General features: G+C 37.0%; 1 protein-coding gene across 1 annotated transcript in view; it reads left to right on the top strand.

Annotated features, from left to right (window-relative positions):
• Positions 1-5,308: 5,308 nt before the first annotated feature.
• ANXA2 (annexin A2) overlaps positions 5,309-14,442 on the top strand; it is a 58,220-nt gene continuing 49,086 nt past the window's right edge. The window contains exon 1 of the mRNA XM_003755611.4: positions 5,309-5,416. Coding sequence (XP_003755659.3) covers positions 5,329-5,416 — 88 coding nt within the window. The 5' untranslated portion in view covers positions 5,309-5,328. The remainder of the gene's footprint in view (positions 5,417-14,442) is intronic.

The raw sequence follows: 14,442 nt of genomic DNA on the forward strand, positions 1-14,442 counted from the left end.
ATCGTGTTTCATGGTATTTAAGAGGGATTGAAGAGTGATAAAATGGAGGCAGCTGAAATAGACCTCTTGTATAAAATAATTCACAGTGAAAGAAAGGAATGTCTCATGACAGTAACTGAAAGGCTCAACAGAGTCCAGCAATGGCATTTTTTTTTTTTTTTTTTTTTAATATAGGAGAGACTTGGATATGTTTGAAGTAACATAAGAAGGATCCAGTGTTTGGGGAGGTGGGTGGGTACAGCAAGGAAGGTAGAGATTTTGAAGATAGTAGAGATGAAAGGATCATAGATTAGGACTGGAAGGGAGAAAACTGAGGTACAATTAACACAGTAAAGAAGTCACATAACACGTGAGAAGATATTTTAAACCCACCTGATTCTAAGTCATTGTCCCATGTTGCTTCTCAAATATAATTATCATCATATTATCTTACGGGGTTGTACTGTCCTATTGGTATAGGACCACTCCATCTAGTATCCTTCTTTTCCATCTTTTGGTAGGGATTTAGACCTATGATTTCATCTGAACTCTCTCTCTACAGGTTGGAACCTATTATGCCATTTAAAGCCTTACTTATCTAGAACACTGAGAGTAAGTAAAGTGATTTGTTCCATGTCTGAGGCTAAATTTGAACTCAGGTCCTCCTGACTTCAGGGTTGGTGCTCTATCCACTGTGCCACCTAGATGCCCCCACTTTGCTATATTTAACAATTAACAATACAACAAGTTGCTTCAGAAGTGAAAGCCTCCTCTTTAGAAGTTTTCATGTAGAGATTGGATGACCACTTGTTAGGTATATAATACAAGGTGTAGGTTGGAGTTCTTGAACTCCTTTCAAAAACAAGACAAAGTGTTGTAATCCCATAGGGTAATTAATATATTTCCCATTATTTTAGACTTATTTCTTGAGTGCTTATAATAACAAGGATAACTTTTGTCCTCACAGCTCCAAATTAAAATTTATACTATCTAATTATAAAATATGAAATTTCATTCTACCTTTAATTATAAAAACTGGATACAAAATTTCAAAATTAATCATAAAAGTTATGAATATTTTCTGTCACATATATTCTGTAAGAATTAAAAAAGGCAATATAGCAAAACCTTATATGCTTACTACAAAAGTAAGACTTCATATTAAATTTATTTTATAGATTTTGTTGGATATAAGTTACATTTTTACTGAATTAAAAATTCAAAAGATATTTATAAAAACAATTTAATTTCAAAACTGAACTTTTTTACTTAAAGAAATAATTGCAATGTTTGACTCAACAGCAGATAATCAGTCTTATATCTGGTTCTACATTGTTTATTTTTGTATTTTGTTTTAAAACAAGAATAAAGTAAAAATACTTGCCCATGCAAACATGTTAGATAGTGGTAGGAGAACTTTACAAGTTTTCTTGCTCAAAGATGGGAAATCATTTTTAAAAATTTTAGCCATCTAACCAAATGATGAAAATGAATGGCTAGTTATGATATAAAACATTTACTTTTCTACTGGCTAATAGCAAGTGATATATGAAATGATAAATGTACTTAAAATTCATTTGTATATGTTGCTTCACTTTTTCATAATATAAATAACATATTTAATTATAAATACCATAAGCTAACCTTTGTAAGGAAAAAATCTCTTTACACATAACTTTGTTCTCTTCTATTACTGACATACTAGCTGTACCCCGTTAAAAATTCTACTGAATGACTAACTAATGTTGCCAACCAAATAATATGAAAATACACTAAAGAGAAGAATAGTAACATAAATGGAATATACATTTAAACTGGAAAATAGCCTTAATACTCCAATGAGAGGCAATATAGAGTTCACTTCTACAGAACACTTGTGATGGCCCTTGATAGTCTCAAGATGGCTTGCAATGTGCATGCCTAATGCACACTTTGGTTTTCAAACATTTTGATATTTAATTGTAAGAACACAAACATTCATAATAACTAGATCACATGGTGATACCATTTAAAGCATATGATTATAGGGTAACGGGGAAAAGAAGGGAGTTACTCTGACGAATTACATAGAAGACAAACATGGGAATATACACACAAAGTCTGATCATGTCTTGGGAATTGGTTTGTGCTTGAATGTTGAACCCATATAATGATTTGGGAACAATTTGATGACAGGTTGAGAAACTGCAAAAACACATAGCACTTAGAAGCAGGCCAAATTTGATATAATCACTGCATAAACACCAAATCATGTTTGCATGATCATGACAGTTTTAAATAGCTGCTGAAATAAATCTATAATGCTTCAAACATGTATATTCTTATTTTCACAGAGAAAAATATTTTTGGTGACATAATGGCAATAATCTACCATTTAAGGTAAGGCATCATTAAAGAATTTTTAGCATGAATTCCTTGGATAATCACAAATCACTAAATGGTAACCACTAGATGAGAAGACTGATAAGTTCTCTTCCCTTTACAAAGATTCATGATTCTATGTTAAAAGAAAATTCAAGAGATGACTTATATAAATAGGAACTTCCCAATCAGTAAAGCCAAGCCATATATTCCCATCCCTTCTAGTTCGGATCATTATAGATACATCAGAGTTTTGATCAGCAGGGTGATTTCAGAGAGACCTGGAGAGATTTACATGAACTGATGATGAGTGAAGTGAGCAGAACCAGCAGATCCTTATATACTGCAATAACAAGGTTATATGATAATCAATTCTGATGGACTGGCTCTTTTAAACAATGAGATGATTCAGGCTGGTTCCAATGATCTTGTAATGAAAAGAGCCATCTGCACCCAGAGAGAGGACTGTGGAAACTGTGAATGTGTATCACAACATAGCATTTTCATTCTTTTTGTTGTTATTTGCTTGCTTTTTATTTTCTTTCTCGTTTTTTTCTTTTTTGATTTGATTTTTCTTGTGCACCAAAAAAACTGTATAAATATGTATGCATATACTGAATTTAACATATATTTTTACCATGTTTAACATATATTGGATTACTAGCCATCTAGGGGAGGGGGTGAGAGAAAGGGAGGGGAAATTGGAACACAATTTTGCAAGGGTTAATAGTAAAAATTATCCATGCATATGTTTTGAAAACAAAAAGCTTTAATAAAAAAAGATACAGCAAAGTTTTAATCTTTGAAATTTCAATACTTGTGTCTTTTGAATGAAATATTTTCTTGATGATACCTATCACCAGAGTAACTGGAAGTACAATTCTTTACCACTCTAAGGGACTAGAAAAGGCCTTGTGTCAGAGAAAGGAGACTAAATATCACATGTATACTATTTTATGGAAGTGTTACTGGCAGAGAACTGACAATCCTTATCTCAAAACTACTTTTTGAATAGGTGCATAAACACAGATTCTGTCCTAAGGCCTTTCAGTCTAAATTTAAGAGTAAAAAATATAGTCCTGGAATTATATTAAAGCTATTCAAGTATCAGAGATGTGACCTTTATGTTTTCTTTTATATCTATCTATCTATCTATATATCTATATCTTTCTGTTAAAGTCTCTGACAGACAATAACCTCATGGGTTATTCTGGAAGGATATGAAATTTTTAAAGAAGTGGGAACCTTTGATATCTGGGTAGTGAAGAATATTTGAGGCATTAAAAGGCATGTGGGAAGAGACCTAAGAAGTAAGAATGGTAAATAAAGATAAGAGATAGAAGAGCTGAATTCTAAATCCAATTTATATTAACTAGCTGCATTGGCCTATTCAGGCTCCTAGAGTCTCTATTTGTAAAATGAGATTTAGATCAGATCTTCTTTAACATCTTTTTCAACTCTGACATTCTGTGATTCTAAAATGTGGTTCCAACTTATCTATAAAGAAGGAAGGATAGAGCTAGGCAAAATATAAGACTACACTTTGAAGAAAAGGAAGAATGACTTGAATATGAAAAATAGGAAGGAAAAAGGGAAGCATTCAAATAGGGAACACAGTAGCAAGACCTTTAATAATTTTACCAGAAGCTTTTTAGATAAATTGAAAAAATGACTGGTTGCTAAACCAAACAGAAATGTTGTTTACTCATTGGTTGCCAAGTAAGAACAGTGTCCAAACAAAGTCCTAATGGTGAAAGATGGAATTTAAGGAAATAGGGGCAAAGTCAAGGGAGTAGAGATTAATGACCAGGAAATAAAAACTGTGCTAAAACAAGGGAGAACAGAAATCCAGTACTGGAATTGGACTAAACCAGCGGCCAAAATTTGTGCACAATTCTGTAGAATCAAGAGATCCTTCCGGACGTCGTAAACTTCCAGAATATATTGCATGTATATGAATAAAAACTGCTTGCAGAATCCACTGCATATGTACAGAGCTCAGAAACTCACGGAGAAGTAGAAATTGTGACGAATATAACTCTGGAGCAAAGGAGTTTCTTCTAGTTTGGAAACTTGGCTTTGAGGTTCCTATTTCCTATGAGCCAGGAACAGTTCTATTACCCACCCTATTCAAACTCTGACTGAGAGCTTCAGCAATATATTGCCAGGGCTTGCCCAAAAGTGAAATTCTGACGTCTCCAAGCCTGCAACGATTCCTCTCCATGCACTCCTTTATATTAAAGGGCTGGCAGAGATGCCAAGGACCAGGAACTGCAGCAAGCTCTTGGGATCATTTTGCTAATGCATTGTGGCTTTCTTCTGGGAACTGCCTTGTCTAAGGTTAAGCTAATAGATTCGCAGACAGTAATAGAAGAAGGGTGCCAGGAGCCTCAGCTCAGGGGAATTGAGATTTATGTTTCCTGGAACAACCAACCCCATTTTCTGTTTTTAACATCGATAGCATCAAACGTGAAACTCTTTTACAAAGCTGAGGAACAGCTAATTCATCACGAGCACGCACACACGTCCTCCACCCAAGCCCCTCACTCCCACCCCCTTATTCTTTCAGCCCCTTCTCTCTCCTTTTCTCCCCCCCCCCCTCCTTTTCTCAAGTCCCTAAACTTGAAGTAAGGTTGAACGACCAAGGGGCTAAAGAAGCAGAGAACAATAGGTGGTAAGAAATCCAGAGGGTGGATCTTCGAAAAGCAGAAGCAGGAGCAAGACGGTTTGGGCCAGAGGTCTAATAATAGCTAGAAAGGATTTGCTGGAGGGGTCAGAGCTCCGCTTTAACGTTGGGGCTCCGGCGAACCCCCGGGGAACCCCGCCCTTTAGCCAGCTAAGTTTTGCACAATGTTTCCTGCCACGGTGTGTGTGTGTGTGTGGGTGAGTCACTATGAATCAGGGGAGGTCCTGGGGAGCGGGAGAAGAGGCGAGGGTAAAGGAGGCGGGCCGGGGAGGGGTGGGGCGGGGACTCTACTCCTACTGAGGATGTGGCAGAGCATAAAAACCCCACCCAAGACGTCCCGGCTGTGCCTGAAGCCCGACAAGCTCCCCGCTCTCTCAGTGCTTGGCGCAGGTAAGGAGCGCACCTCCCGCTATTCCCGTTCCTCGGCTATAGCGGGAAGGGACAAGTTCTTGAAGGGAAAAAAAAAGGCCCGTGCAAAGAGGCTCTGAGTTGCTTTGGGGAGGAGGGGGCTGACAAGGGAAAAAGAGCAACCGAAGAGGGGCTGATCCTGCACCAGCCGCTCCTGGGACACAGGGTTTCTGGGGAGGACAGTGGTGTGGCTCTCTTCCCATCTGAGCTCTTCGACTACGCGCAGGTCAAGTGGGAGGGGGTCCTGGACCCCCACCTTAAGGCTGCTGCATGGAGCGGGGATGGAGGGAGGGAAGGGTCCCTGCATTCCTGGAGGAAAGAATCTATTCAGGGGAGGGAAGGGCGTGGCAGGGATAGATGGCCAAAGCCGCTTCAAGAAGTTTCTAGCGAGTGGGGTTTTCCGAATTTATTAATTTAAAAAGTGCCCAGATGTTTCCTAAGTCAAATAACTGGTTTGAAATAAGGGTTCTATTAACTCTCTTTGTACAACCCTCTTTTTTTTTAAAAAAAAAAATTTATTAAAAAGACTGGAAGTAACAGGGGAGAGCCAGTCTGGTTGCATTGCTGCATAATGAGGGAAATCCAACAGCTGGCATCGATTGCTATAGTAGTTTAAAGCCTTCTGTTCTTGGGAGTGGTCCTTTTCTTTTCCTGTGTTTTCTTTTCTTTCTTCCCTTTAACTCTTTTTTTTTTTTCTTCCCCCCCCCCCCCCCCCCGCCGGTGTCTGAGGGGTGGGAACACCTTTTACCAATGGATACCAATTTCACGGGAGCTCCCCCTCCATCCCCAGCATTGGTGTAGTGGGCAGGGCTGTGGCCAGTTTTCAGTGGAACAGGGCCAATTTTGTCTGAGGCCCAACAGGATGTTTCAGATGGGGGTGATGTGGGTAGGAGGAGTTCTTAGTTATAGTTTAGTGGGTATATGAATTCAGAGAGTACAGAGACAGGGCCTTCCAATTAATTTAGGCCCAAGTGAATTTATAACGTGCCTGTGCTGACTGGATGGAATGGAAAGGGCAGTAAACTTAAATTCCAATAGTAACCACAAAACCTCAAAACGTTGGTTTCCTCATCTGTAAAATGGGGATGATAATTGTTCTCCTTACCTTTCTGCAGCAACAGCATGGTACAATGGCATGAGTGCTACATTTGGAGTCAGAAAAACCTCCGATTAAATTCTATCTCAGACTTTTACTTCGATAAGGGGAGAACAAGTGTTTTCACTTTCTGGCCTCCCGTTACCATATCTGTGAGACAGTAGTATTAGATCATTTCTAAGGGGCCTCATCCCTATATTCTGAGACCTTAACATATAAATTATCCATTTTCTTTATGAAAGAGTATCCTGGGATGTGTTGATTTATTCTCTAATAGATTGTGATATCTTAGAGGGCCAGAGATGGAATTTCTATTTATGAAAAAGTTCATAGTTTTTGTACAGGGTTGGGCCAAAAAGTTTAGTTGTAAATTATCTTAGAAATAGTAATAAATTTATAGTAAGATATATTGTTAAGAATTGTGGTTTGGTTCCCAGGCTAGTTCCCCCAAACTCATTGAAGTCACAATGTAGCCAAAGTACATGTAGTTTAAGAGTTACTAGTGTGAATTGATGGCATAGAGTAGCAACAAATGAAGTAAAGAAGGAAGAGTTTCCCTAGCCCTAAGCCTAATTTTGAAATAGGTAAAATTTATAATTAATATCTTCTCTTTACCCTCTTGAGATTAATTTCAATTGAGCAAATATTTAAATATCTGCAACATATTAGGTGCTGATTACATATAATTTATATACATACACACGAACATTCAAGTATATTTATTCAGAGACAAAAATTTAGTACTCCCTGCTCTCACAAGGAAGTTGTGAATCCTACCCATTCTCATTTCTCTTTATCCCTGTACCTTTCTCCTTATCTTCCCCCACTATGTTTGTGATGCCCTAAGACCATACTTTTTCCAAAGTACTCTGAGCTCAAAATGTTAATTTTTCTCTCTTCCCTTTTCCCTGCCTTTTAAAAATTCCTTTTTAAAAAATCTGTGTAGCTATATAAGTGAAATAGTAGCAAGAAAATGGTCCATGTGTATAAATTCACAAAGTGTGAATGATAACTTTTAACTATCTCAGATAGTTATCTAATAAAAAAAATGGTAGACTTTTAGACATTGTTAACAAAATGAAGTAAAAATATTCAGGCAATGTGGGTCATATTTTTTTTAATGGGAAACTATCACAAAGACTGATCTATTCTGTGAGACAACCAGTTCCTTAAAAAAAAGTTTTTTGTTTGTTTGTTTATTTTTTAAGGAAGCATTCCTACTGTTCATAGTTTTTGCTCTTTTCTCCACTTATGACTTTAGGAGCTCTGAGACTGACTCCACTTTGCCATTTCTTCCTCATGGTAGTAGTGGAATCGTGGATTGTTAGACTGGAAAGAGCCTTAGAAAGTTCATTGGAAAAGCCAGAATTCAAACCAGGAGTCCTTCAGCTACAGGACAAACGGTTTTTCCAAGGCGCCATGATGACTCACTTACCACACCATTAGTGGGTGTGGCAGTATAGGTTCTTTCAAGCAGAGGCCCGCCCGTATGTAATATCCATCACTTTCTCCTAAGAGGCCTACCTGTGATAAAGGCTCAATAAAAATTGCTCACTGGTCAGGAATATAAATATAGATTGGAAATGCAAAGTTAATGTGCTGTCCTTGTGATACTAGAGCCACGATTGATTTTATTCCTGTAGTTATGACCCTTGCTTCCTGACTGATATTTTTACTAAATAGTCCTTGGAAATAGGTCTGAGGAGAGAGAGACGTTTCTTCCCTAATTGCTATTGATTTAAGGGGCTATGTGATTTTCCTTCGGTGTTGGATGTAATGGCACCAATCCATTGAGTACTAGGTTTTCATTCAGCAAGCATAAATCCTCATAAATCCTAAAGACCTGCTTTAGATGATTACAAAGATTGTTGGAAATAAGAATCGTAGCTTTTGTGCTGGGAAGGGAACCTAGAGGCCATCTTATTCCATATGGAATCTAAAAAAGTTTTCAGACTACATCCACATCTAGTGCTCTGACATAACTGTAAATTAAATTTCTATTACTGTTGTAGTGAATACGGCAATCAAAAATGGGATAAATGGCTCATTAAAACAACAATACTTGAACTGTTGGAGCTGGTGGTTATGCTGGTTTTTCCATTTTAAATTGGTCATTCTTCACATAAATATCTCAGGTAGCCTGTTTTTTTGTTTTTAAAGTTACCAGCACTTTGACCTATCTTCAGATGTAGTTGTTTGAATTTATTCAGTCTTCACTTACTGTTCCTCCTTTTAGCACGAGGATCCCCATCTCTCCTGGTACTTGAATGTTGCCACACCCTGTACCAGTGGCCTGCTGCATCAGAAGGAATCATGCTCGCTAAAAATTCCCCTCTTTTCAATGACATTTATCTTTTTTTTCTGAAGTATAAATCTTGCATCCTGTCGGGGTAAGAGGGTGAGACAGAGACAGAGAGACATAGCTGAGAAATCAGGAGGTGAACAGTAGCAGGACTTGTGAGTTATGTTCTCTTCTGAGAGCACTCTAGGCGACCACTTGCCCTCAGATTGGGCAAATTTAATCTCTTTGAGCCTCTTTTTCCTTATCCATAAACTAAAAGAATTAGATTTGATCATCTCTAAGGTTCCTTGAAGCCTTAAAAATATAATCCATAGTCTTTGCCTCCAAAAGACTGCTCTGACTCAGAGTACTAACACTGGCTAATTTGTGGCCTGGCTTTGCTGCTAAGAAGGGAGTGGCTGGTACTTTGGCTCTTGGAATCCAAATCCTTTTCCCCTCCTTTGCCACTCCCAAGCAGAACTCTCTTCATCATTGATCAGAGGAAGTCCCAAGGCCACTTTAAATCATTTGCTGTTAAGATATCGCCTCTAGTGTTTGAAGAACCAGCTAGACCACTGCTATGGAATCTCTGCAATGTTTGAGGCTATATGATCAAAGGAATGGCGCAATGGTTCCCAAAATTTTTATTCCTCAAATTCCTTTCAGCAATAACAAATAAAAGGCTTCAAACATACATATGTTTGTTGTTACTGAGGAAAAATATATTTGTAACATAATTGGGCAATTATTTAGTGCAGAAGGTGTCATTAAAGAATGTGTAGCACAAAACATCATTGTGAATACCTTGGAAACCATTCAAATAGTGTCTTGGGAAGTCTTAGTGTCAGGGAATACAGAAGATCTTGTCTTTGTAAACTTTTGCTTGAGGTGAAAAAGATAGCCTATGTTGGTACTGAACTATAGTTCAGTATAGAGGTATGGATTTCATCCCATTTGTGCTTTCAATTTATAGGATTTGTAACTACAACACCCCCCCCCCCAAATTCTCCATAGAGGATCTGTTTATTGAGGTTTGGGGGGGGGGAGCTTGTTGTCTAGAGCTTTTACCATGGAGTCCTCCTGACTTCAGGGCTGGTGCTCTATCCACTACACCAACTAGCTGCTCATTATTTAGTTTCTTGAATCAATATTTTTCCTTAATTAAAAAATGAGTCATTTTCTGATATATTCCCTCACATTAAACTTTCACATTTAACAAAAGAAAAACCAATAAGCAAAGCCAACCAACAAAAGCTACCTAATCTGAAAGACTATGGTACATTCTTAACTTAATTTATACTGATAGGGAAAATACATTATATTCTTTGTTTTTGGAGAAATGCATTCAGCAAATTGTTATTTAAAGAAACAGTTTAGTGTAGAGCAGTCTTCTATATGTAATATGATCATGAAAATATGGTGAATGGCCATAAATTAATAAAATTTAGTTGCTCTGTATATCTTTCATGAGTGACTATGATTTCCAGAAATGAAAACACTCATTACTCCTCCAAATTAGTGAAGTAGATGTTTCCTGTTAGGTTTCTCCTGGACGCCCTCTCTAACCCAGCATCTTTTCTGGAGAACTGAGAAATTGAACAAGAAGGACTCCAACTTGTCTGTAGTTTTAACAGAACAAGTCAATTAGACATTTTATTTTTAAATGTCTGCCTGGTTCTACGTGATCAGGACTGTTTTGGACTTCTGGGAAGGAGGTACACATAGATTCATATACATGCATATGATATTCATCTGGTGAATCATCTGGAGTTCTTTAACTTGGACTTTAATCAAAAAACTGTGAAACTAAGTAGAAAAGGCTGTACTTTGCAAAAAGCTCTGAGTAAGGCTGAATTTCCCCCCTCCCAAGCTTTATTGGTTAAAACTCATAGAATTCATCATCCTGTTCTGGCTGATTGGCATGGTGGTTGCTATGGCGTTGTTTTGTGGTTACCCCATCAACATTCCACGTGTAACTGTGCAATGTGGGGGTGTGGGTGAAACTGCTGGCAGGAATCCAAGTTTTGTTCTTTAGACTGAACTCTTTCAATATGTTTTTCATTTGCTCTAGAAATAAGCCTTTCTGTTAGTACTTGGTGCCTACTAAGACTCTGTTTAACTAAAACAGCATTATTCATAGATTGCTGGTGTTGCTTTTTGTTTCCCAGAATATTAACCTTTGAGTTTAAAACAAAACAAAACAGCAACTTTTGCCCACCTGGTTATTATAGTGGCTTTTCTTCTTTCTTGAATAATCAGTTAAAACTATCATTCCAGAAAATTTTTGATTTGTTTATTATTACTTTTTCTTTTTATTGTGGGACAAAACAAATTCCTCATCAGAACCAGGATTAGAAAAAGTCAGTAACCTCAAAATCATTAAATTATCTTTGAGATAATGTTTATAGTCTCTTTAGATAGCTTTCTTCCTCTAAGAACAAAACAGATGGGGAAGCTAGGTAGTGGATAGAGCACCAGCCCTGAAGTCAGAAGGACCTGAGTTCAAATTTGGTCTCAAGACATATACTGACTGTGTGACCCTGGGCAAGTCGCTTAATCCCAATTGCCTCAGCAAAAAACAAACACAAACAAAAACTAAACAGATTCATGAAGTCTTTACTCTGTGAACAGTTTGTTAATGATTAATTTTCATTCCCCTAGCATATAGTGTAAACAGGAAGTGGTTAATAAATGCTTGTTAATTCATTACTAGAAAACTGAAGCTCTGTGGAAAAAGCACTGCATTGAGAAAGTCATGGGGTCCTCCAATTAAGAGCTGATGATTATTTAGTTTAGTCTTAAACTCTCCCACCCTCTATTTTATAGAAGATCTGGATATAAGTCTTAGCTGGTCTAGTTGAAGCTAGCAATTTTTCTGTCTGGTCAGGTAGCACAAAGGGCACCCTTAAAACAACTTTTTACTTTTTAAAAGAAATTCATTTAGAAGAGGCAAGGCAAGATTGGGAGAGTGACCTCAAATCTCATTACAAAACTTTGTTGGAGACACCACTGCTAGGAGAGGGAGCAGGAATATCCCACCTAGATGTAGCCAATTTGAATTGGGGAGAAGCATACCATCTCCTAGTTTCCCATTTTTCTAATTATTTTGGTTAAATAGGAGCTAAGCTGTTTCTACTTGCTGAATATATATATATATATATAGGTGTTATCTGTGCCTATTAAATATTGGCACCATATAGGAAAGTTCTGGTAACCTCACCCTTGGTATAGCTCTGCATCTCTGCAACTTAATAGTGATGTGACTTTGAGCATGGTACCAAACATTTCTGAATTTCAGCTTTCTCTTTAAATTGGACTAGATTTAATTTGACAAACTTTTTACTATGCATTCTGTGTAAAGTACTGCATGAGGTATGAGGGAATTAAAAAATGACTAGATGATCTGCAAGGTCCCTTCAATTATTACATTTTAGGAGTCTATACAACAGTTTCTTAGTGATATCTGAAGTTCAGAGAAAATACTCTTCATTTACCTTGCTTGCATTAATGTTGGCCTCTAGTTTGTTTCCCTACCTCAATGATGAATTTAGTTAAAGCCAGATTTCTATAGGTGTGGTTGCTTAGGGACTATACTAAACCAAAGTGGGTTTTTTTTTTTTTTAAGACAGTGAAGTCTATGTGCTCTCAACCCAACCAACCTGTTTCTGGGAATTAAAGTTTGGAATGTGTTAGAGTGCTTATCAGCAGGATGAATTTGCTGAAATGGCTTTTCTAAGCAAGTTGGGGCAAGTCAGGAATCTAGGTGAGGTTGAAGCTTTGGAAATACTGAAAGAAAAGTTTCTTTCCAGTTTCTATGCAATTAATTTTTAGATATTAAAAGGGAGGGTCTGGAAAGTCATTTCTGCTCTTAAAATTGATAACTGTGGTCTGGGGGCAAGTCACTCATTCTTTCTGCAAGAGAGTTTCCTTATCTGTGAAATGAGGCAGGTAGACCAGAAGGCCCTTCTAGCCCTAGAGGTATGGTTGTATAATTTTGTGAATGTGAGTAATCTGTACTGGAGACTCATTCATCCTGTCTAATCTTCTGAGTTAGTTTACATTTCTCAAGAAAATAATAGTACAACATGTAGATAACCTTTTACGATTTACCAAACACTTAACATGGATGATCTCATTTAGGCCTCATAACAAACTTAGAAAGTGGACAGTACAAGTATTATTACCATTTTATAGATCGAGGAAACTGAGACTCAGAAGTGATTTTGGCTGAGGTCCACATGCAAGTCTTGTGACTCAAAATCCAGAACTTCTATTACACTCTGTTGCTTTCCTCCATATTAAATTTGTAAAATAAAATAAATAAAAAGGTAATTGGTTCCACTCTGTTTTTCTCTTCAACTTTCCTATCTCTTGTATATTCAGTCTTCTCATTCCACAGACTTAGTCCTTTCCACTGCTCTTCATTATCTTCTTCCCTTTCATTAATTCAAATCCTACTTACTCTTCAAGTCCCTGCTCAAGATTATGCCTTCTCTCCCACCCATTTTTCCTTTCCTCCATGAAGCCTTCTCTAACTACTGGATTCTGGTTGATCTTAGCCCTGTTTCTCATTTATAGTTAGCCTTTAATTGTTTTCAAATTGTTTTGAGTGTTAGTTTTGCCTCCCAAATTGAGTTAAATTACCTTGATGTGAGAGATCTGCTCTTCCCCCCTCCCCACTTTAAATTTATTTATTTAATATTTTCCTCAGTTACATTTAAAATTTTTTTTTACATATTTAAAAAATTTGAGTTCCAGATTCCTCCCCCTTATTCTTATCCCTATACCCAGCCCCCATTAAGAAACTGCATGTGAAGTTATGTAAAACATTTCCATAAGTCATGTTGTGAAAGAAAACATATCTCCCACCCTAATAAAAAAAAAAGAGAAAATATGAATATGTTGCATTCTGTAATCAGACACAGTTTCTTCTGTGGCTGTAGATAAGATTTTTCATCATATTTCCTTCAGAGTAGTAGTGGATTATTGTACAGCTGAGAATAGCAAAGTTATTTACAGCTGGTCATCTCAGAACATTGATATTATTTTGTATACAAAACATTTCACTTTGCTTGAGTTCATGGAGGACTTTCCAGGTTTTTTCCCCTCAGAGTGTGATGGTCATCATTTCCCATGGAACAATAATCTTCCATGATAATCACATACCACAGTTTATTCAGCTATTCTCCAATTGATGGGCATTCCTCACTTTCCAATTTTTTGCCCAGATAAGAGAACTGCTATAAATATTTTTGTATATATAGTGACTTGCTCTTTTTCATAGATCCAAACAGTGTCATGAGCACATAAGAAAGTTTCATTTAATCCTTGTTAACTGGTTGATAGACTGTATTCTTAACTTTCTCTATTCTTGCAGGCTGATTCAGTTTGTTTTTCTCTTTTGTTGGAAGGATGCTGGCATATGGACATATTCACATCAATCAAATATACAACATTAAACTAACATTTTTACAAGTAGCATAAGCAGGAAAGCTCACTCTTTCCTCTGGCAACTAATTAGTTATACATACAATGGCTTTGTAACACTAATAGATTTGATGGGATGCAGAGGGGAAGATCCTGTTTTATTTCTAAGATGAAAATGAGTTAACCCTTACTCTTAATGGTTCA

The sequence above is a fragment of the Sarcophilus harrisii genome, chromosome 2 (genome assembly GCF_902635505.1).
Source record: "Sarcophilus harrisii chromosome 2, mSarHar1.11, whole genome shotgun sequence".
NCBI lineage: Eukaryota > Metazoa > Chordata > Mammalia > Dasyuromorphia > Dasyuridae > Sarcophilus > Sarcophilus harrisii.